This window comes from Crocodylus porosus, unplaced genomic scaffold (genome assembly GCF_001723895.1).
Source record: "Crocodylus porosus isolate Cpor-Errol unplaced genomic scaffold, CroPor_comp1, whole genome shotgun sequence".
Taxonomy (NCBI): Eukaryota; Metazoa; Chordata; order Crocodylia; family Crocodylidae; genus Crocodylus; species Crocodylus porosus.
In genome coordinates, this window is record NW_017728886.1 from 108,233,762 (window position 1) to 108,256,316 (window position 22,555).

General features: G+C 41.8%; 1 protein-coding gene across 2 annotated transcripts in view; it reads left to right on the forward strand.

The window, feature by feature from the left end:
- LPCAT1 (lysophosphatidylcholine acyltransferase 1) overlaps positions 1-22,555 on the forward strand; it is a 71,600-nt gene that overhangs the window by 20,185 nt on the left and 28,860 nt on the right. For both annotated transcript variants that reach the window (XM_019540302.1, XM_019540310.1), the window contains exons 4-10: positions 1,967-2,076; positions 3,586-3,646; positions 5,123-5,181; positions 11,400-11,434; positions 14,390-14,444; positions 16,272-16,354; positions 21,714-21,839. In XM_019540302.1, the coding sequence (XP_019395847.1) occupies positions 1,967-2,076; positions 3,586-3,646; positions 5,123-5,181; positions 11,400-11,434; positions 14,390-14,444; positions 16,272-16,354; positions 21,714-21,839 (529 nt within the window). The remainder of the gene's footprint in view (positions 1-1,966; positions 2,077-3,585; positions 3,647-5,122; positions 5,182-11,399; positions 11,435-14,389; positions 14,445-16,271; positions 16,355-21,713; positions 21,840-22,555) is intronic.

The following is a 22,555-nucleotide window of genomic DNA, read 5'->3' on the forward strand; positions in this document are numbered from 1 at the left end:
GACCGATGCAAAGTACCCATTTAATAGGTTGGCTTTTTCCTGGGCGTCAGTTGTCAGTTGCCCCATCTGGTTCAGCAGGGGTTCAATGTTGACCTTGCTTTTCCTCTGGCTCCCCACATATCTGAAAAAGGACTTTTTATTGTCCTTGATGCTAGAAGCTAGTTGGAGTTCAGTTGCAGCCTTGGCTTTCCTGGTTTGCTCCCTGCAGGACCAGGCTAGTGCAGAAAAATACTCCTTGGAGGTGAATCCCATCCTTTGTAGGCCTTCCTTTTTAGCCTCAGGAGGTCTGCTAGGTCCCTGGAGAGCCAGGGGGGGCTGCTGTGCCCTCTTGCTGCCTTCCTCCGAGATGGAATAGAATTAGCTTGTGCACTGAGGATCGCTCCCTTGGGGAGCAACCACTCTTCTTGAACTCCCCTCCTCCTGGGGTCATGGTTCCTTAGGGCCTCACTGACGAGCCTTCTGAGCTTGTCAAAGTCAGCTTTCCTGAAGTCAAGGTCTTCCGTGTTGCTAACTGACTTGCCAGCTTTATGACGGATGGTGAAGGTGATCAGCTCATGGTCGATGTCACCCAGCTTCCCATTGATCACTAGGTCGCTGATTAGGTCACCCCCAGTAGCCAGTACCAGGTTGAGCAGCACTTTGCCTCTCATTGGCTCATAGACTTCTTGAGTCAGGTAGAGGTCATCTTGGATAGTTAAGTTATCTATTTAGGTACAGATCACTAGATTGCTCTCCTTTTTAAATTATCTGTATGCATCAGTCATGCTGAAAGCATGCCTGTTAAATAGTCCTCCTGCAAGGGATGTAGGTCTAGGGATACCTAGTTTGTGAATCTCGACTCAGTTCAGCCCAGCTAAGGTGGTGTCAGTTCTGAGCCTGTGCAGGACCAGCACTGTCTTTGTCTAGGGAGTTTTATTGGGGAATTTAAGTTGCTGAAGCCATTAGTAGGGGGATTTTGTAGACTGTACTGTTGTTTGACTTAAGCATTTCATTCTCCAGTCCTAATTCAGTGCCTTTGTAGAACTTGGCCTTCATCTCTCAGGAAACATAATTATATATATATGCACTCTGCCTAGCATAAATTATAGTTTATGGGGTAGAGATGCATGAGAGAAATACTGTTAATATCGGGAAACCCTTTTCCATTGAATAAGGAGATGAATTGCATTTTATGACTCTGGAAACTCTTTAGAAAAGATAAGATTTATCTGTGGGGAGTGCTGGGCAGTGCAGTTTCAGCAGTGCTAAACATGGGTGACTGGTAGGGGGTCCATGGGCCTCCCTCCCCTTTTTCCCCCCCCCGCCCCGACAGCCAACACTGATGCTGTTGGTAGGGCTGGTTACCCTCCTACCAGGGTTGGTGGCTTCTGCGGGTGCCCTGCCAGATGAGGAGGCACCAGTCACTCGTGGAGCTAAACTTGCAATGTTTTTGTAAAAGCAGTTAGCCTCCCCATGTCTTAAGGCATCTCCATAGGTCAAGTTTGGGATTTGCCTTGTGTCCTACTTTACAAGGAAAAAAAATCTTATCCAGGGGGATTGTGGGGAAGGTCTCTACAAGGAGGTCCTCGCACAGATTCTCTTCATTGGAATCCCTGCCAAGAAGATTTGTTACAAGAGGAAATAATATAGCTGTCTTGATGGTCAAACTTTTTATTTCCTGCAGAAAAATATACTTACATTAAAGAGACACAGTTACATTTAAAGTTACATGTATAGTCTCCATCCATTCATTGAACTTTTTGCTATTTTTTTTGTCCTTTTATTTCTCAATCTAGGTAATGAAAATGGGTCAAGGAATTGCCATTATTTAGCTGAAAAAATGTTTTTGTAAGATGATTGAATTAGACTAGTTATTTCTTTGTAAGAAAGGTTCATGTTCAAAAGGGTGCCTGTGAGGTGATACCACAAAGCAGCAGTGAAAGCAAGTTATAATGAAAACATGCATGTAATTTTCTTTTCTTTTCAGCTCTAATTAAATACTGCCGGCCGGTATTTGTGTCTCGGTCAGACCAGGATTCTCGCAGGAAAACAGTTGAAGAGATAAAGAGACGTGCTCAGTCAGGCAAATGGCCCCAGGTACCTTGTGGTTCTTCTGTGACACAGTATATTTGGTATTTATTGATAGCAGTTTAGTCTGTCCTGTTTCCAACTCTTCCCTATCGCCCTAATCCTCTTATGCTTTTCTCCCTGAGATACGGAACTTAAAATCCTTACTTGCATGATGAATTTCTAGCCTCATCTGTAGTTCTGTTGTGATGTGTTTAGCATTTGGAGATCATTTCCACTGGAGTGATACTGTTAAAATTTAAATATTGTTAAGAATGAATGATTGAGGTGTTTGACACTTGATATATCCAGTGTTATAATTCAGCACGCTGGGGCTGTCCAGTTGGCTGCCCATGGACTGCATGCGACTCACGAGCCCTTAGCTTATGGCCTGTGGGGCTCCCTCCTGGGTGCTGCTCTCCCATTGTTCCTTGTAGCCAGGATCTCCAGGCTCCTGCTCCCTCTCCCTCCTCAGGGAGGCCCACGCAGTTTGCTTTGGGGAGAGAAATAGGAAAGGAGGGATACTTCAGGCTCTGTGATGCAAGTCTAAACTTTCTGAAAGCATGTATATTATACTGCAATTTGGAAACCTGTTAGAACCTGTTCTTGTGATATGGATGGGACTACTATGTAATTATGTGGTCATTGACCCATTTAGAGTAATGGAGTGGAACAATGTCTTGTCCTTACCTAGGGACTTTTATCAAAGGAACTTGCAGTGCTGCAGAGGAAGTCTGTATTACCGATGCTTTAAAGAAGAGGAAACTGAGTAAAGAGCAAAGTAACATGTTCAGAGTTACTTAGAAGGCCAGGAGCAGTGCTGGAAGTAGAACCCAGCTCTCCTGAGGCCTAGTCTTGTCTGTTCACTGGCAGTGCGCATTCATTTCCCTTGAATTCAGCAGTTTGGATTTGGGGATATGAGCCCTCAGTATCTTTCCTGTTTCTCTTTTTCTGACTGGAGTCTACTTGGAATCTAACCTTCTCTTCCCTCTGCTGATAATTCAGTTAAGTCTTAAGAATCTTCTTTTTTCTTGTTAAAATATTCATTTAGGTGTTCTAGGGTCTCTGCAATGGTGGTATCTAAATAACTACCAGGTAGTTAGTTTGCGGGGGCGAGACTATTTTTTTCTCTTTCCAATCTGAGAGAGAGGGATCTTAATTAGTTTGTGGCAGTTTTTTTATTTTTTGTGAAACTAGGTCTTTAGGCGCACGTGTTTTGAAGAAGCTGAAAGAGAACTGAATTCATTATTTTTTTTTTTTTTTTTTTTTTTTTTTTTTTTTACATTTTGTATTTGAATCTAGTTTTACAACCCATAAGAAGGGTTGTAGAACAGAGTTCTCTGGTGTTCCGTTTGAATATGAAAATAAACAACTTTACGTGGATTGAAAAAGAATCTTAACTCAATCCCCCCCCTGAAATTATTATAGTTAATTATATGAAGAATTTTAAAATTTTGTCTTTAAAGATGTAAATATTTATAAATAAATCCACATGGAATAGTTATATTTCATAAAAGTGAACTTTGTTTTTACTCCAAGATAATAATATTCCCTGAAGGCACTTGCACAAACAGATCCTGTTTAATTACCTTCAAGCCTGGTAGGTATTTTTCATTTTCTTTTACAGCATGCTCTCATTGCTTTAGCATTTTAAATGTATTGTTTGCATTGTAATTGGCTTGCTACTGAAAGGTGTGAATGAAAAAGCCTTGTGAAGGGCTGGGATTGAAGTGGAATTTTTCTAATGCTATAGATCACTATGGCATAGTTTTACCACATTTTAATTTCCTGTGTCTGAAAGCAGAGTTGATGCAGAGAGAAAAAGCATTGCTTGCAACACCTTATTTGTTCAGTTTTGGTGCCCAGTGACCAAAGAAAGTTGGGAATCACTGCCGTAGCTGGACTATGTTTTTACAATTATGCACTTTGAATCCAATTCAGATAGTATTTTTCCTTTGTTTCTGAACTGTGAACAGTTTCTCTCGCTGAATTTTTGTATCCTTCATGATAGAGCAGCATGAACTACCAAAAGCATAAGTATTCAGTGTGAGGGTGCTGTAACACCTACTGCTAAATAATATGTAGCTGACTGTCACTTTCCAACTAGAGGCACCTACACACATCTGTTGAGAGGTACTCAACAGATCTGGGCCAGGTCTGCCCCAGAAACTTCTTCCAGTATAGCAGTACTAGTTAAGAGGATGATCCTCTGTTTTCTGACCTTTCTTTGGCAAAATGCCGTACTTCAACAGTTATAGCAGCATGAAAGTGCTTTTCCCAGGATAACTTTTTGTTTGTGAAACCATTAGGAATTAATAACCAAGTGGTGTTTTGCAGACACAAACTACATCAGTCTAGAAGGGCTTGTTAGTGCATCAAACCTTTTTGACTTGTTACCCTAGCCATGGTATGTCAGCAGCTAGGTGAATGGACAGCAGCAAGAAGACCAGTTCTAGGAACAGTGCTCTTTAGCTTCCTTGATTGTGTCCAGACAAGTGCAGACTTGCGGTATGTGGTGCCACAGGCCCATTTGTGGTGCCACTTGATGCACATGCCAGCGTTTCTCATGCTGCTACCTTGCAATGGGGTGGGGGGAGGGTTGTTTTTGACCCCAGGAGATCCTGGGGTCAAAGAAACCCAGGCCAGAAAAAAGCAGGGCGGCACACATGGCAGCAGCATGCGCTGCCCGCCCCAAAAAAATCAATAATCCTGATGTCAAATTTGAGAGAGTGGGATGTGATAAAATGTTTCTTTTGTACTTGATTATTTGCATTTAAGTTGATAGTGAAAGATTTAGCATTTTTTTTGCAATCTGTTAATTGTTTATATTTCCTTTATAAGTGACCACAGTGTTTATACTTTTGGACATATATTGTCTTTTTAAAATAACTTTTTCGAAGGAATTATTATTGGCTACTTACTTTTGCTTTTTTTCCTTTGTCATGTGGTGAATTCTAACTGTTCTTCATGAAAGACTGAAAAAAATAACCATTTTTCACAGTTTTTTGGAAGTGAACAGTTTACTGTAGTAAAGAAATTTTATGCAAAAAAATAATGATATGCATATGCCTTCCAGGTGCATTTATCCCTGGAGTTCCTGTACAGCCAGTAGTTTTACGGTATCCTAACAAACTGGTAAGTTCAGTTGCTTTCTCAATTTTTTTTTTTTTTTTAATTTTGGCTATGGAGTTTGCTGCTTTGCCATCAAATTGTTTAACTTAGAGCGCACACTTGCCATTGGTTTTTTTGTTGGCTTTTTGTAGACAAAAGCCCAGCAGGAAACAGGTGTAGGTTAATTGCTGATTTTAATTTTTTTTTTTAAATCAACTTGCTTTACTTTTTGCTCTTGCTCTTTCCCTCTCCTGAAAAAATTCCCTCTATCCACTTAAAGTATTAGGAAAAATCTTCTAAGGCAATCTCCAGTCTGTAAAATTGAGGGTTTTAGGTGGGGGTGGGGATTTCATTTAGTTAGTGTGGTGAGGAGAGAATACTTTAATTCCTCAACAATTTTTGGTAGATAGAGCCAAGAGCAGTTTTTTTAAAAGTATCCAGGTCAGTTGCAATTACACCCTAGGACATGTAACAGCATGTTTATTTGACATCTTTTGAGATGAATACTGCATAAAGTCTTCAGCCTGATGTCTTGAACAGTAGATTTCTTTATGCAGCCTGTCTGAAGATTGTAAATCTCTTTGAAATGCACAACAAATCTTGGAGCAGCTCTAATTATCACTTCATTAGGAATGAAGGAGCGTCACTCCTCCCTCATCCCTGGAGCATGTATAAAAGTGTCTGAAGGTAAAATTAAAGTCAAATTAACCAGCATGGGTTAGATTAGGGGTGTGCATGAGACGCATCTGCAGGCTGGATTAGGTGCCAGGGCCCTGTGCCACCCTTGGCCACTGGGATCAGGGCCCTGCCTGGTCCTGTGTGTGGGGACTAGGCTCTGTAGGCCCTGCAGCACCTCTGCCCAGTCCCATGTGCTAGGTTGGGCATAGAAGGCAGCCATGGCCCACAGGGCTCCCCACAGGCCTGTGTCCCACAGGCTGAATAGCATGCTGTGGGGGGCAGCATCTGGCCCATGACCCACACATTGAGTGCTCTGCTTTAAGCTACAAAAACATATTGGAGATTGCTTCTGCTCCTACAAATTTCAAACAAGATCTAAGAGTGTGAGCCAACAGTATGCCCTTGTTGTAAAGAAGGCTAACGGTATACCTGGTTGCATTAAGAATATTGCCAGCGGATCAAGGGAAGTAATTATTCTCCTCTATTTGGCACTGGTGAGGCCACATCTGGAGTACTGTGTCCAGTTTTGGGCCTCCCACTACAGAAAGGATATAGAAAAATTGGAGAGAGTCCAGTGGAAGGCAACAAAAATGGTTAGGGGGCTGAGCACGTGACTTGTGAGGAGAGGCTGAGGAAACTGGGCTTATCTAGTCTGGAGAAGAGGAGATGTAATAGCAGCCTTCAATTACCTGAATCGTGGTTTCCAAGACAAAGGAGCTAGACTGTCCTCAGTGGTGGCAGATGACAAAACAAAGAGGAATGTTTTCAAGTTGCCACAAAGGAAGTTTAGGTTGGATATTAGGAAGAACTTTCTCGCTAGAAGAGTAGTAAGCACTGGGGCAGGTTTCCCAGAGAGGTTGTAGAGTCTTCATCCTTGGAGGTTTTTAAGACCTGGGTAGACAAAGCTTTGGCTGGGATGATCTAATTGTTGATTGTCCTGTTTGAGCAGGGGATTGGACTAGATGACCTCCTGAGGTCTCTTCCAACCTTAATTTTCTATGATTCTATTTTGTGACCTAAAATTAAATAAAAAATGACTGGTGTGGGGTAGGAAAAAACCTTTTCCCTTGCCCATTACAAATTCCATAACTGCAAGAGGACCTTTTTAAGTCTAGAAATGTTGAGAATTGTAGATGATGATGCATTGTCCTAATCCTTTCTTCTGGATGAGCAATCATTCTTTCATATATGGATGTGACATCACATCTGTGTGGCTATATGTGTGCAAGTACTTCCCTGTATGTCCTCGAAATTATTCAGTTCCATCAGTTGGGTCATTAGCATTTACTCCTCCTGTAGATCCACCATCTTGGTAAACCATATAATCTCTAAGCCTTTTCTGCAAATAAGCTTCAGAAACCAAAAAGGAGTGGAGAAGGAAAGAAATTGCTATTATAGATTAATGTTAGGTTAGATTGGGAAGGTAGGGTGAAACTAGAGAAGAGATGCAGAGTAGGTGGGGAAGGATAGGATTTGGAGCTTGTGTGTTGTGTTGGCTAGGCTGGCACATACTCGTGGAGCTGTGAGGAGTTGGACCTCGAATAGCTAGGCAGGAGCAGGAAACGTGAAGGTTTATTGCTTTGGCCTCAAATGTTTTCTGCTTCATTCTTGATGGATTTACTTTTCTATAGTCCTTGGTTCCAGCCCTCTCTAGGCCTCCTGAGAGCTCCCTGTGGGGGCAGCAACTCCTCATAATTATACTTTCAGGAATAGATGTTCTAATTAAGGCATAAGAGATTTGTATTTAAGAACAAAGCCCTATTCTAACGTTTTATAGAGCAGTGCAAGCCTGCCATGGGCTTCAGCTAATCAGCCTCTTTTGCCTCCTGTAGTCTAGAACCCTGACTTCCAAACTGAACGGTGGAATGACCTTTGGGTTCCATGAGCATTACGCCCTGCCACCTCCTTCCATACTGCCCCTTCCTCCCACCACCAGGGAGGGTGGGCAGCTCTTATGGAACCCAGAGCTCTGGATAAGTATGTTATAAATCTCTAGTCCTGTACCTAGTTCTTGAATTGGTGCTTTGCAGTAGACTGAAACAGTCAGAAATGACGCAGTAAGTCTGATTCTGATTGTTTTGGAGAGTTTCTTAATTGTTGCTGACTTGTCTGGAAGTCCTTTCCTTAAGGCTTCTAATGTCAGCTGTGTGTCTCTCTCATGGGTCCAATTTCTTTAGGAACAGGGGGATTACATTTTGATGCAGTTGTTTTTGGGCATGAAGTGGAGAGAAATCTAGCTGTATGAATGGGCATTGCACCATTCTACTTATTAACTCTTGCTTTTTGTGGCTCAGACTCAGGAGTCCACTTTATTTCTTTGCTGTAGGTTAAGTATCCCTCAGTTCTTTGGATTCTGGACAGTTAGTATCCATATTCCAAGTAAGGGGCTATCATGTTACCTCCCTGAGCTTGCAACAATAGCAATATATTAAGTTCTCTTTATACATTCCTTTGCCACCTTTTACAGTTTTGTTTTGCCTATATTATTCTGCCAGAGATGGTAGCTGTATTTAAGGTAGGCTTAATTCCTGTCAAAATCCGTGTGTGTGTGTATATGCATGCGTTCAGGTCCAAAACTCCTTTGTAGGCAATCAAAGCCATTGTATTCTAAGATTGTGGCCTTTCTTGTGCAGTTTTTCCCCCCCCCCCACTTTATTTTCGTTCGCTTGTTTATTCTGCTACAGGTCAACCTATTTCATGGTTATTGAAGCCTCCTTGGGCACATCCATACAAGCAAGCACATGCCTGTTGCAGTGTCTCAAAGCAGTTTGAGGCACTCTGGGAACCAAAAAATGTTCCCCGTGCTGCATGTTTGCACAGCACGGACACTGATTTTGATACCGGGAAATCCTGGTATCAAATTAAAAACTGCTGAAAAAAGTAGTGAGGCTGAGTCCTCCAGAGAGACAGTTTGACACCCAGCCAGAGCCTCTCTGTGTTGAGGCCCTGTTGCCCCAGGGGGTTGCCTAGATGGCAGAGTGGGGGCACCAGAAGACATGATAGCAGTGCCACCTGAAGGCCATCTGTGCAGCCACGGGCTACTGGCCCAGAGGTGCAGGAGGCTTTGCTGCAGTCCCCATACCACCACAGCCCAGGTGGCTGTGCAGTCCCTGTCCAGGTCTGGCAGGTGTGCAGCCATGGGGCCGCAGGTCCAAGGGAGCTGATGCTGTCACAGGTGGCAGCAGATAACAGCCAGGCAGCAGCTCCCACTTCCAGACTGGTGCACTGGGTAGAGGGTACAGGGGTCCCTCTCTTCAGGTTAGGGCTGTTTCAGTAGTCCAGCTGGCACAAAGGGGCTAGTGTCCCCAGATACCAACTGGCTGGGCCTCAGAAGGTCTTGAGGTCGTGAGGGCAGCTTTTTATACTGCTGGGGCCAGCAGCTCCTCCTGGCTGAAGATCCGGGCAGAGCTGGGCAGGTTCAGCTTGCCTCAAGTGGCACAGTTTACCCCAAAGTGCATGTTTAGGCATGTGCTGAGGCACAAATCTCCAGTACAAATTTGTGCTGCTACTATTTGAGCTGCTGCAAGCACATGTGCCTGCATGTGTGGATGCACATCTCATGTTCAACTTACACTTGCAGTTTGCTTGTTGCACTGCTTTGCAGATTTCCATAGTTTTCTAAAGACAGATCTCAGACTCTCCATAATAATTCAAATACATACCCCCATCTCTGCAGCCCACTGCTAATCTTAAAGGGCCCAGATTGCAACACTGACTATATTAAAAACAAAAAAATTCAGCGCTTTTAGCCTTAGTACTTCCTTAAGTCTCCTCTATTGTTTGGAAGAGAAACCTTTCAGAGGTTTCACTTTTTTAGGTACAGAATCTTCATATTGTGCTTTGTCTCTAACAAAATAACTGCTGTCCCTGAGCAAGAGTTGGAAGCTTTTTATAAACACATACAGTGCTCATATCAGCTACAGATAAAATATTGCTTTTCTGGCATAACTGTTTCTGGCACAACTGTCTGTTTTATCTTAGTTTGCATATGGTAGTGAGAGTCTGGGTAAGCTTCAGTCAGCCACTCTGTTTTGATCCCTGCAGTCCATCTTCCAAAATAAAGGGTGACTGTCTTTGGCTCCACAGCCTCACTTCCACTTTCTTGTGTAATGAAGTAAAATTTTGAAGTTAACTTCCAAATCTTAACGTTCTCTCTCTCTCTGACATCTTCTGGAAAACTGAAGCTTGCTTCCTTCCAAACCTGTCTAATCCCCTCATTTTCCAGTAATGCCTCCTGGTCTATCAGGCTTCTAATCTAGAATTGATCTTAAACTCCTTCCTCTTTCTTATGTTACAAATACATGTCTTTACCAAATCAGGCAGCTTATTTCTTCATACCACTTCCTTTTCCTGTTCCAGTGGCTCAGTCTTTTTTACAGACCCTTATCTTTGTTTTGGACTGCTATTCCTTGCTTGGCTCCTGACACCCATGATGACCTCCCTCAAATCTACTCAAAAGCACGAGCACTCTAAACTTTCTTGTTTGAGCTGAAACACTTATCAGCACATCACTCCCCTCCTTTCTCCTTTGCATCAAGTTCAAGTTTCCAGTCTTTCCTTCCAGGTCATCCCAGTCCTATCTTATTTAACTGCTTATATCTCCCTCCCTCTGAAACACACATGATGCCCACTTGTGTCCACTCCTTCCATCACCGTGTCTTTGCTACCTTGCTCCCAGGTTGCTCACTACTCATGCTCACTACTCATGCAGTGCCTTTTTGAGGCTTGGATTGTCTTCTGTTTTTTTAACTGTATGCTCTCCTGTTTTAAAATTCTTTTTCAAGGTGCACTTCTACTGCAAAACCAAAAAGAATGTAGCCAACCCATAAAGGCCTTTGCACAGTAGTAGTAGTAAAAATACTTTTCAGTTTTGCTGCTTAGAAATAAAGGTATTTTGATGATAAACTGTGCGCCACTCATTACATTGATTGATTGATTTTAATGTCATATCTTTTTCCAGCATTTGCTTTGCTCTTTTTGTTTTTTCAGATTTCAAGTTCTTCATAACACAGACTCCATTTTCCAACCTCCAGACTTAGCGTTCTGGTTGTTAGAAGCTGTAGAGGGAGGGGGACGGGACAAATCAGTCGGGATAGGCCCTGCTTAAATGCTCATCCCATTAGCATCTGCACTGCATTGCTGTGAAAAGAAATTTGGTTCATGGTGGCATGGACCTGTGGTCTGACCCGGTGGGTCACCTCTTGCATTCTTTCTTTCATATGCTTCTGTTTATACCCTTACTGGCAGTTACCTATTTAAAAAAAAAAAATCTAATGGGACAAAAGAAGCATCTGAATTGCATTAACTTTTTTCTAAATGTATATATTTTTAAGTGGGCATCTTTTGAAGGATCCAAAGAGTCTTCAAATGTGCTATGAACATAATTTTCTTGTATGTAAGCACTGAATTACACCTGAACTGTGTTTTTTAACTTTATAAAAGGTAAGCTTATTCCTGTTTAGCATTCAGTTTATTCCTAACGGAAATAGCTTTTTTAAAAATGGTTCATTGCTATCTTCATGAGGACTTAGAGAAAATAATTGCATTTGTTTTGCACTTCTTAGGACACAATCACATGGACATGGCAAGGACCAGGAGCGTAAGTCAATCATGTCTTCTTCCGTGTGCTGTGATTGCTTTCGTAAATTAGCTTGGTGTTACAAGTGTACTGTCAGATGGGCATTATTGGTTATTAGGGTATTCCATAAAATGAATGAGTCATTCCTGTTGATTGCCACATCATTTAAAAAAAAACAAAACAAAAAAACCTCATCTGGAAAAATCTAGAAATAAACTAGGATTGTTTTCTGCCACTTGTTTCTGTCCATGGCGATGCGAGCTTAAATGGCATTTGTCCTATTGCTGTGATTATTTTATGGACTGTTTTTGTTTTCCTGTTTCATTTTTATTTCAATATTGTTATATGATCCACCTGTATGTGATGAGACAGATTGCTTTTGCTCCCACAACATATAACTTTCATATCTCCACATTTCTTAGCATCGCCATTTGAATGTTTTGGCCATCTTTAGGAAATGCTAAAGATTCAAATGCTGCTGCCAATTTGGCAGTAGCTGTGATGGGATTAAAGCCTGAACTTTGGGGCTGGAAGGAGAGGGTTAGTAATGCTGAGAACTGGTCTCTGCCTCTCCTTCATGGGCCCAAAAAGACAGCACAGGCTTGGCAGCTGTTACAGCATCCCCATGCCTCCATCCCAGTGTGGAATGCTCATAGAAATGCTGGAATCAATTTCCTTGCATAAAACTCGCACCCATATTTTGGATGGCTAAGAAAAGAGTAGCACTTCAGCTGCTGGGCCTGTTGTGCCCTTAAGTTAGAGATCTTCAAAGTTGCCATTGGCTGCATGCAATGTTGAACTCTCCAGCCAGGAGCCACAACAAGATGCTGTGGTGAACTGTGGCTCTGCTCCTCCCTCTGTCCCCTCCTGAGGGGGAGTGGACCAGTCAGTGCTATTCTGCAGCTCATTGCTGCCCAGGCTGCAACCCCCTTTTTTTTTTTTAATGGGAGGTTGTGGGGTGGTGAAGCAGAGCTGGTTCTTGTGAGTGTTCTCCTATGACTTTGGCCTACACTGTACTGAAGCAAAGAGGTGTACAGAGTTTGGGGGCTAGAGAACTGGGATCCTGGTGGCAGCAGTGCAGGGATATTGCAGCAGTGGTCAGACCCTGAGAACGCCTTTAGTGCTAAGGGCTTTGATACCCTGATTGCTCCTGGCACTCTTAGGTGGAAGAGAGAAGGCAGCAGCAACCAGAGGGAGAATTGGCACCACAGCAGCAGTTATGCTGGGGCATCAGTCAGCAACCAGGGTGCTGGTGCTCCCCATGCTTAGAGCACTCCTTGAATCCTGCCACCATCCTAAGCCCCTCCTGCCCCTGCCCATGTGCTGCTGCCAGAACCAGGATTCTAGCTTTCCAGCTTTCCAGCCCTCAGCTCCCATGTGCTTTTCTGCTGCCGCGGCTCCCTGATCTTTTGCAGGAAGCAGATGACCACAGCACTGAATGATTGTTCTCCCTTCTCTCTCTCCCCGATCTCTTCCTCACCTGCTCTGTGAAGAAAGGGGCAGGAGAGGAGCACTGTGGGGTTTGATGGAGAATCCATGGGTCCTCTGTTCTGCACCAGAAAGCATGCATATGTGGCAGGAAGTGAAACACTTTTAAACAGTATATCAATTTCAACTGGTACTTTTGTGGAGCACTTTGGCTGCTTTTGGAATGCGTCGGGGCCTGGACGTCTGTATGGCTCACCCATTGAAGTGTTTTATAAGTTACATCTGTTCACAGCATGGATTAACTCATGTGCTCGAGTTAAACCACATTAAATGACAAAGATACTTGTTTAGAATTCAGGTCCCTTTTATTAAACGTATTTTATTTCACTTACAAAATAAATTATATTATTGTGAATTAAGTCCGCATTAATTCTTAGCCTCCGTACCTGCCTGGATCAATACGGTTTTATTAACTTACTGTAAATTTGCATGTAGTGAATTAACCATAATCTTCCTGAATGCAGCTAGGAAGGAAGGCTGAAGTTAACACATGTGCATTACACTGGAAAATCTCAGTTTGTTTGTGCTTCCATCTTCTGCACTTTCTGAAGTTTCCTCAGAGCATCACTTTCTCTCAGCATAACAGCACAAAACTTTTGTGTTGGCATTTGCTACTAGGCAAAATAGCTTCCTTTCCATGAAGGCTGACAATCTTTTCAGAGTCCAAGAGATTTGTAAATAGTGAGAACTCCTCACACCACAATATACACAAACTTACAATTTTAGAAGTAACTCGTATACTTCTGACAGATTTTGTTGCAGATCTTTTGGTGGAAGTGAAGCTTTGGCTCCCCTGGCACCTAGTGGTCAGGCGTTGTAATAACTAAGACCTGCTGCAAGCAGTCAAGTTTAGGAGAGTTGGTCATGCCTACTCCTTACTATGAGTAATTCTGAGAATAAGTTATTCTGTAGTAGTTTTGTCCTTATGTCCTTTTCTGGAGTTGGGTGCTAACACCATCTGAAACAGTTGGTTTCTTTATCCTTAAATTGCACACTGCATGCTTTTTGCTTCCCTTAAGTTTTTTATTTTGAATGTGGTGGAGGAAAGCAAGATAGATAAGTATGTATTTCTTTTAGTGGGCTAAAACATTAAATGTAGGCAACTATGAGTTTGACTCTCTGCCTTCCCCTTCCCCCCTGCCACCTCCCAAACTGCATACATGCATGAAACTGGACAGTTTTCTTACTACTTCTGTTATGTTTAGATGGTTTGTGTACATACTAGTCATACTACAGTGGAGGCATTCCCAAAGGAATGTGACTTTTTTACTGCTTCAGACTTCCCATATCATTGGCTATCTGTTGAATGTGAAATTTTTTTTTTGTACTTGTTTATAGAAACTAGTAATACATGTAAAAGTGCCATCCAAATGCATTTTTTCTGAATTTGCATCTTAGCTATATAATGCTAGTTGAGGAACTTCACATGCAGTGCATTGCTTTTGCTACAATCAAAAAATTCTGTTTTTGTTTTGTTTTTTTTTTAAGGATGGAAATACTATGGCTTACCTTGTGTCAGTTTCACAATTCTGTGGAAATTGAGGTTAGTATAAAAGTATCGATACTGTCTTGTTACAGGCAGTAAAAGGAAAAATACTTTTATATACTACATATGCAGAGTAATGGTATCACACAGTAAAAATATGTAGTGAGACTTTCAGTGTCAGCACTTTATTCTAGTGCAGGCTTAATACCATCCACATGTAGTATACATACATTTTCTAGCTGAAAGCTTTACCCAAAATCAAAGTTAAAAATTCCTAACCTGCCTCTGTGGCTGCTGTGCATTTTCATTTAAAGGATACATTGTCATTCAAGTTGCCAAGTGCTTTGGTAGCTATGGATACCTTATTTTCAGATATCAATGATTAATGTGCAATATTAAGATTTTTCTTTGGAAGGAGAAAAAATGCAAAATTTCTTCCTGCACATACAGAATCTTTTAATACCTCAGTCAAAACAAGAAGTTGTACAATTAAGCATGTGAGAATGGGGAAATTTGAAAGTTAAGTTTTCATGTGCAGCCTTAACTTTGCATTGTGCATTTTCAGTACAGGTACTGTTTGTATGCTAGCTTTTTAAAAAAGAATTCTTAAAGGGATTCTTAGATTTTTATAGGATTTCATGCTGTTTTTTAGTCTTCATTTTGTTTAAAAAAAAAAAAAAAAATTCACTGGCATAACTGCCCAAGATAAGATCTTTGACAGTCTAAAGCTTTATCATGTGTGTTGTTTTAGCTGTATCTCAAGCCAGAAACACCCCTTTCCTCTGGCCAGTTGAGATTAGGCAGTTACCTGGGAGGAAAAAAAATATTGCTGTATAAGTATGAGCAGTTTAATACTTGTTTTCTGTATAAATTGCATTTAACTTGTGATGTATGCTGCAAACAGGGTAGTGACTAGAAGAGTTGAGCAGTAAGGTTGCAGAAACTTAGAAATACTTCAGAAAGATATTGTGCATCTGCAATTTGCTTTTTCAGGGCTTAACTACATTTAACTGCTTCAGCCCAACTCATCTTCTAGTGTATTCTGTACATGTGGAGGAAGGGAGTATGTGAGAGAAAATATGGGAAGCAGACATTCAGAATTCTGCTGAGTTATAAAAAGTGACAATGGAGTCCGATTTGGAATTACTCAACTAGAAAGCATTTCATCTCCTTGCCCTACCACACTTTTTCTGCTACCCATAGACGAATGAATTCCCTGCACTGAATATACAAACTATGGAGCAAAGGGTAACATTTTGTTATGAAAATACATTAAGGTGCATCTTCTGTATAGCTTCATAAGGGACACCCCTTGATTACTTTTCACAAAGTCTTTTAGTTATATTTCTTGTTATCTAAAGATCTTGCACCACGTCCTTGTGTATAACTGAAGGGCGTGTAACATGCTAGGCACCTTGTGCAAAGGATGTTTACAGTTCATCTTTGCACTGCTCGCCTTGTACTGTGGTTAAGGAGTCACTCTTCAGGTGACCCTGAGTTGAAGTGTCCAGAGGGGCAGGAAGGCTTAATGGGCTGATGTAGAAGTTTGGTCATTCTCTCTTCTGCTACACTAGGAGCAGTGGAGAAGGTATTTGTAGTACACATAGGTAGACCCCATGTCAATAAAAGAGTTGAAGCTAATCTGTGTTACTGAGGGCAGGAACAGAGCCATACCATTATGGACAGCTGTAGCTTATGATGTGGCTTTAAGTGTGTATTACATCAGGTTTTCTAAATCTTGGTTTTTAAATTGCTGTCTTCCCACACTACTGCTTTAATTTTATTCTGAGCAGGACTGCTACGTATATTTTTCACTACAGTGTAATAATACAAATGTTTTCAAATGTATATGTATTTTGATATAATTTGGTTTTCTGTTTTCAGTTTCTGCCTGTGTATATCCCTTCAGAAGAGGAAAGAAAGAACCCATCTTTGTATGCAAACAATGTCAGGCGGGTAATGGCAGAGTAAGTATGCCTGATTTTTCACTTTGGAATCAAACAGAAGTTCTGAAGGCTATCAATATTTGCCTCTGTGCAGACAAACATATAGAATATAACCTACATTTAAAACACCATTTACTTGACTCTTCTTCCTAATGTATTTGGTTATTTGAGGCAGCTAATCAACTGCAATGATTGTCAGAGAGGAAGTACTATGAAAACTTATAAGTGCTTTGACTTCCTCTGTACCTCGCATGTTACCATGACTGCTCTTATGTTATGGTATTAGGACTTCAGAAAAAATGTTATGTAAAATGATAAGAAAAACCTGGATGTTCCTTGAAGTTTAAGCTATATATGAGATTTTTTTTGTTTTGAAAACACTGAGTTAAAATGGAAGAACATCTCAGATATCAGTCTGACATGAAATGAAATTTAAAAAAAAAAACCCAGCTTCACAGTAAGCTACAGCTCCCTGAAAGCATGGTCATAGAAACAGAAATTTCCCTCCACTCCCTACTTAACATTGTAGAATGGTCATCTCCTCTGCTATAGTTGTTTTATGTTTCCATTCTTATTCCAGGGTAAATGGAGGTGCCCAGAAGTGTGCCTGATAGTTTGTGTCCTGTGGGGGGGGGGGAGTGGTCAGAATGGAGGTAGGGAAGCCTGAGCCTCCTGCTGTGCAGAGTAGAGCCAGGGGCAGGATACTGCAAAGAAGTGTCACTGCCAAGAGCTAGGTTAACTCTTTCCCTGGGCCTGTAAACAACACAAGCTTTTTTTTTTTTTTTTAATATGGCGAATGAGGATTCAAAGGCCTAAATTTGGCAGCAGCTGCAGGGCTAGGGAAGTGTAAGCCAGCTCATTGTTAGTTAAATCTAGTACCAACTTTTGCTGCAGCAGCATCATCCTGCCTCCCTGCTAGAGGTGGGAGTAGCCTTCCTTTGAATACCTGGGGCTTGGGTGCCGAACATAGCAGCTCTCTTTGCTGCTGGTTGGTCACTGCTTAAAGCTAAATGTAGGGTGTTGCAGTGTTAAATACATTTGACTCAAGAAATATTGTAAAGTACACAGACTTTAACTCCTGTTACTCAGGGTGGAGCTACATGTGTGCTTTACTGTGGAGTAGACTAATTGGCTCCACAGTAAAGCATCACCATTTACACATGTGGCAGTATTAGGGCGCAGTAAATTAACTAACTCCTCCATAGGGTAGTACAGTAAAGGAACATACTATCTTACAGTGGAATATTTATGTGCACTGAAATGCACATGTAGACTGTGATGGGCTGGCTGGGCTGAGGGTGCTAAAGTATGGGGGCTGCCTGCTGCTTAGCTCTTCGCTTTAGCACCCTTTTGGCCCAGCCAGCCCTTCCACCTCCCAACACTACCCAGAGCCTGGGACTGGCAACCCTCCTTCCCTTCCCCTCACTTCACCTCCCTGGGGCCCCTATACTTGGGGCTACTCTGCCTGGCTTAAAGTGCTGCAGTCCTAGGCACATATGTAGATGCTGCACCCAGGAGAAGTTGACTGTGGTGTAAACACCCTCGCTCCCCAGTCATCCACATCAGCATCTATGCGTGCAGTGCTGCAGAGTTCATTAGTTTACTGTGGCCTAATAGGCCCTCACATGTACACACTAAGATGTTTACTGTGGAGCTAATTGGACAACTCCACTGTAAACATCTTGTGTAGATGCACCCAGATTGACAAAGAGTAGATAGATGAGATTCAGCAAGGAAAACGCAAAGTCCTGCCCTTAGGGCACAATAATTTCATGTACAAAAAGAGACTGGAAAATGACTGGCTAGGCTGCAGTATTGCAGCTAAGGACCTTAGAGTTAGTTTACCAGAAGCTGAATGAATCAGTGTGCTCTTATTGCACCAATAAATAAATAAATAAAGCTATCCCCATACTGGGCTCTGTTAGCAGGAGTGTTGCTCGCAAATCAAGGGAAGTAATTCTTCTGCTCTGTTCAGCACTGGTGAGCCCTCATCTTGACTGTTGTCCTGTTTTGGACCTTATACTTCCAGGAAGTATGTGTACAGATTGCTAAGAGTCTTGCACAGAGCAGCAAAAAGTATTGGGGACCTGGGAGGCAATGCAGAAAGACTGAAAGAATTATGGTTACTTAGTCTGGAAAAGAGAAGACTGGTGAGGGATTTGATAAGTCTTCAAATGCCTGAAAACAGTGTGAGAATTAGATGTTTTTGGGCCTGTAGTGATAGAAATAGGATTAAATTTAGTAGTACAAAGTCCAGTGCCATGCATGTAAGGACTAATAACAAGAATTTCTCTGTTAAACAGGGAGCCCAGCAGTTGGAAATGCTAGGGTAGAGAGACCTGTCTATATCAATTTATTGTAGGGTGATTTATGAGCCACCTGTGTGGTCCAAAAGGCAGACGCTAACTTAAATTACATCACACAAGCTGCTTCCAACAGAGGGGGAAGTATTAATGCCTTTGTACGAGAAGCTAGTAAAACATCTGGAGTAGTATATAGCTTTGTTCACCCATGTTCAGGAAAACTGAATTCAAGCTAGAAAAGGCGCAGAAAAGGACTATTGGGCTTATCCATTTTTTGATCATCCTGTTCTGGGAGGAAACTAAATGATTTCTGCTTTTCAAGTTTAACCTAGAAGTACAAAGGTTGAGAGAGAATATGATTTCTGTTTATACATGGGAGTGGGCGAGAGTTGTAAAGGAGGGAATGGAATTGAAAATAACAGGCAATATTGGCATGAGAGCAAATGAATATAAACTAGCCATATATAAATAAGTTTTGGTTGGTAACTGGTGGAAGTTTTCTAACCATCAGAGCAGTGACTTCTAGATTGGATTTCTGATGGGAGTAATGGGTTTCAGGAGTTAGAGTAGCATTGAGTAGTAGTGCTGTGCAAAATGGCAGCGTTTTGTTTTGAATTTAGTTTTGATTCGAAACTGCTGTTCCATTCCTTTCCGTTCTGTCGAAACAGTTTCATCGTTTCGTCCATAGACTATAATGGGGAAACTTGAAACAGACTATAACTTTGTCATGGCCTTATTTGGAATAAACTTGCAGGAATGATAGCCCCTTCTGAGGGCATGAAGCTTCCCAAGTTTCAAGGAGATAGGTGCAGGGGGTGTTGAGGAAACTGCAAACCAAAATCTTGAAAGCAAAACTCATGTCACGTGTATGTGTTAAGCCACAGTGAGGTCAAAACTGCAGGTGTGCTAGCCCCTGCTGAGGCCACAAAGCTTGCCAAGTTTCAAGGAGATCGGTGCAGGGGTTTGGCGGAAACTGTGCCGCAAGCTGCAGACAAGCAAAACTCGTGACATGGGTGACACTGCGTGTTAAGGCGCAGCAGGGTGAAAGCTGCAGGCATGATATCCCCTGCTGAGGCCATGAAGCCTGCCAGCTGTCAAGGAGATAGGTGCAGGGGCTTCTGGGGCCCTGCACCTCTAGCCGCTGACAGGCAAAACTTGTGACGTGGGTGCTTGTGGGACTGTCTGTCTTGGGGCAGAGCAGGGTGAAAACTGCAGGCCTGCTAGGGAAGTAGCAAGTAGGGAATCCTTTAGAAGATCAGTGCTGCTGCTAGCTGTAGTTGTCTGATGCTGAGCTGCTGGAACACAGACAGCTCACTAACTGACACCAAGGCAGAAACCAAGCAGGGCAGTTTAAACAATGCTGCCTTCTTTGCCATTTTTCCATCCCTCCCCCAGAGCCCTGGGGTTGGAAGGGACCCCAGGGAAGGTTGCCAGTCACTGGCCAGCTACACAGTCAATAATGAAAGCACTCCTTCCCCGCTTCCCCTTCCCTCTCCTTACTTCAATTTCTCTTTCCCTGCAGGCATTGAAGGCAAGCCCAGCTTCAGCTTCGAAAGTCAAAACATTTCGACTTGCCTCGTTTTGTTTTGTGGCTGTTTCGACAAATATTTGTTTTGTTTCTATTTCACTGTTTCAGTCTTGAAATGAGTCGAAACAGCATCGAAACAAAACTGACGGCAAAATTTCGCACAGCCCTATTGAGTAGCTTGATCCATCCATAAAGAGATTATATGATATGGTACTTTGACAGCAGGAGACTGGAAAGGGGAACTGAGGGTCCTGTGTGGGCTGCTTCATTTTTTCCCCAAATGTGTGAAAGATCTGTATTGACTTCAGTCCAGGGGATTGGGCTGAGGACCCCCAAGATCCAGGGTTTTATGGGGCAGTGTCAACAATTACAGTACAGTAGAACCCCAATTTACATGAGTATTGCGTTTTGGGGAAATTTCGTGTAAGTCGAAGTTGCATATGTTGGGGTGACTTTCCGTATAGGAAAAAATAGACTAGTGAGGGGTTGCATACCTCAGTCATAGCTTTTTTCCCTCTTTTCTCAGTGGAATCGCTTTTAGGATGCGCATCTAGTGTCTCACCTATGCACCTTGAGATGCTACTACCACAGTGGCAGCACAGCTCTGCTTGATCCTGTCTGCAAATCTTGTGAGGCGTTCATGTATATATGCAAATCTCGTGAGCATTTGCATGTATACACGAATGACGCGCATTTTAAGGAGCATTTTCCAGTCCGAACCCTAATAAAAAATTGTGTAAATGTGAGACATGCATAAGTCGGAATCACATAAATTGGGGGTCTATTGTAGCTTAAACCCCTTCTTGATACCTTCACAGGGTCAAGCTCTAACTGAAGCAAAAAAGTTTTTAATGCATTTATTTTGAAATAAGGGTCTTCTAATTTTCTGGTTTTTTTTTTTTTTTTTTTTCTTTTGGCCCTAACCTAACTAGTAGGAAGTTCAAACAAGCTTTTGCACTTGTTTTTGTAATTTGTATTCTATAATCTCTCTCACTGTATATTGTTTATCTTTGGGAAAAGATGTTCTGTAAACTACAGTTTTAACACCGTCTTAAGGTAATTGTTGTTCTACTTGTACAGTTGTTTTGTGAGTAATTTCAAAATGGTTTTATTGTTATGTTCCAAAGTAAATAAGGATGTTACCTTTTAAAGGTTTATTTTATTTTATTCTATTTAAGCTTTCATCCACTGTTTTGCTTTTGTTTTTTTATCTACCAACATGCTTAAAGAATGGAAAGTGTATAAAAGTAGTCCAGTATTTCTTTTTCTACTGTCATGATTGAGGAAGTTCAGATTTCATATTTTATTTAACATTCTTTTTTGTGGCTTTCTTTGACCTGTCTTTGCAAAGAATGTATTTTTTTAACCCCTTTCTTGTGCTTACACTTTTCTTGGCTGCTCCTTTTTTTTTTTTTTTTGCTTTGATATAGAAGGTGATTTATTATAACATTTTAATGCTGTACAGAACTACAATAGTGTGGATTTGTGGGGAGGGTGTGAAAGGATATCACACGTGCTATATCAGAATTTCTTTTTTTATTTTTTAAAGGGCCTTAGGAGTTCCAGTGACAGACTACACATTTGAAGACTGCTGTCTAGCTTTGGCTGAAGGACAGCTCCGTCTTCCTTCAAACACTTGTCTCCTGGAATTTGCAAAGCTTGTGAGAAGTCTTGGGTGAGCACATCACATTCATTTTTATTTGATAACATTGTTATAGTACTATTTCATGTAATTTCATTTTCACTCTCTCGCAACTTAGATATTTTGTTAACAGTGGAACTGCTAATATTGCAAACAAGGAATACTAATGCATATTTCAAGCCATACCACACAAGAGATTAGTTTCAGCAAATGCCCTGTTTCTAGCTTCTGCGGGGAAAGTTTGTCTGGCCTCTCTTAAGGATTATTTCCTTCTCTCCCTCTTCATCTCACCATGGACTTTTTTCTGACTGACTAGATAGAGCCATGTAATCTGACCCACAGTGCTCCCCACAGCTCTGGAAATTTGGTGGTGGGAAGTGATGGAAGTTAACACTGCCACCTTTTCCCCATTGCTGAATTTCCAAGCCCCACATGGCTGGATCAGGACTCAGCCAGACTGGTCCTGTGTGGAGGAATTGAGTCCCATTCCTGTGTGGCTGGGACCAAAAAGTCTGGTTACCATTGTGATACAGCATTAAGACTTAAGCTCTGTGCACTCAAGAGAAGACTTTGAAGCCCTTGCTTTATTTGGGGTCCACTCTGCCTTTAGTAATTCTCCCTCTCCACTCCTTATGGAGAAACAGGTTTCTGGGAAGGCATTTTTGCCTTTTCTGTAGATTAGTCTGGGCAAACATGGGATTTTCTTACCCCGCATTGAGAAGTCCAGGGACCTGATGGGTAACTTGTGA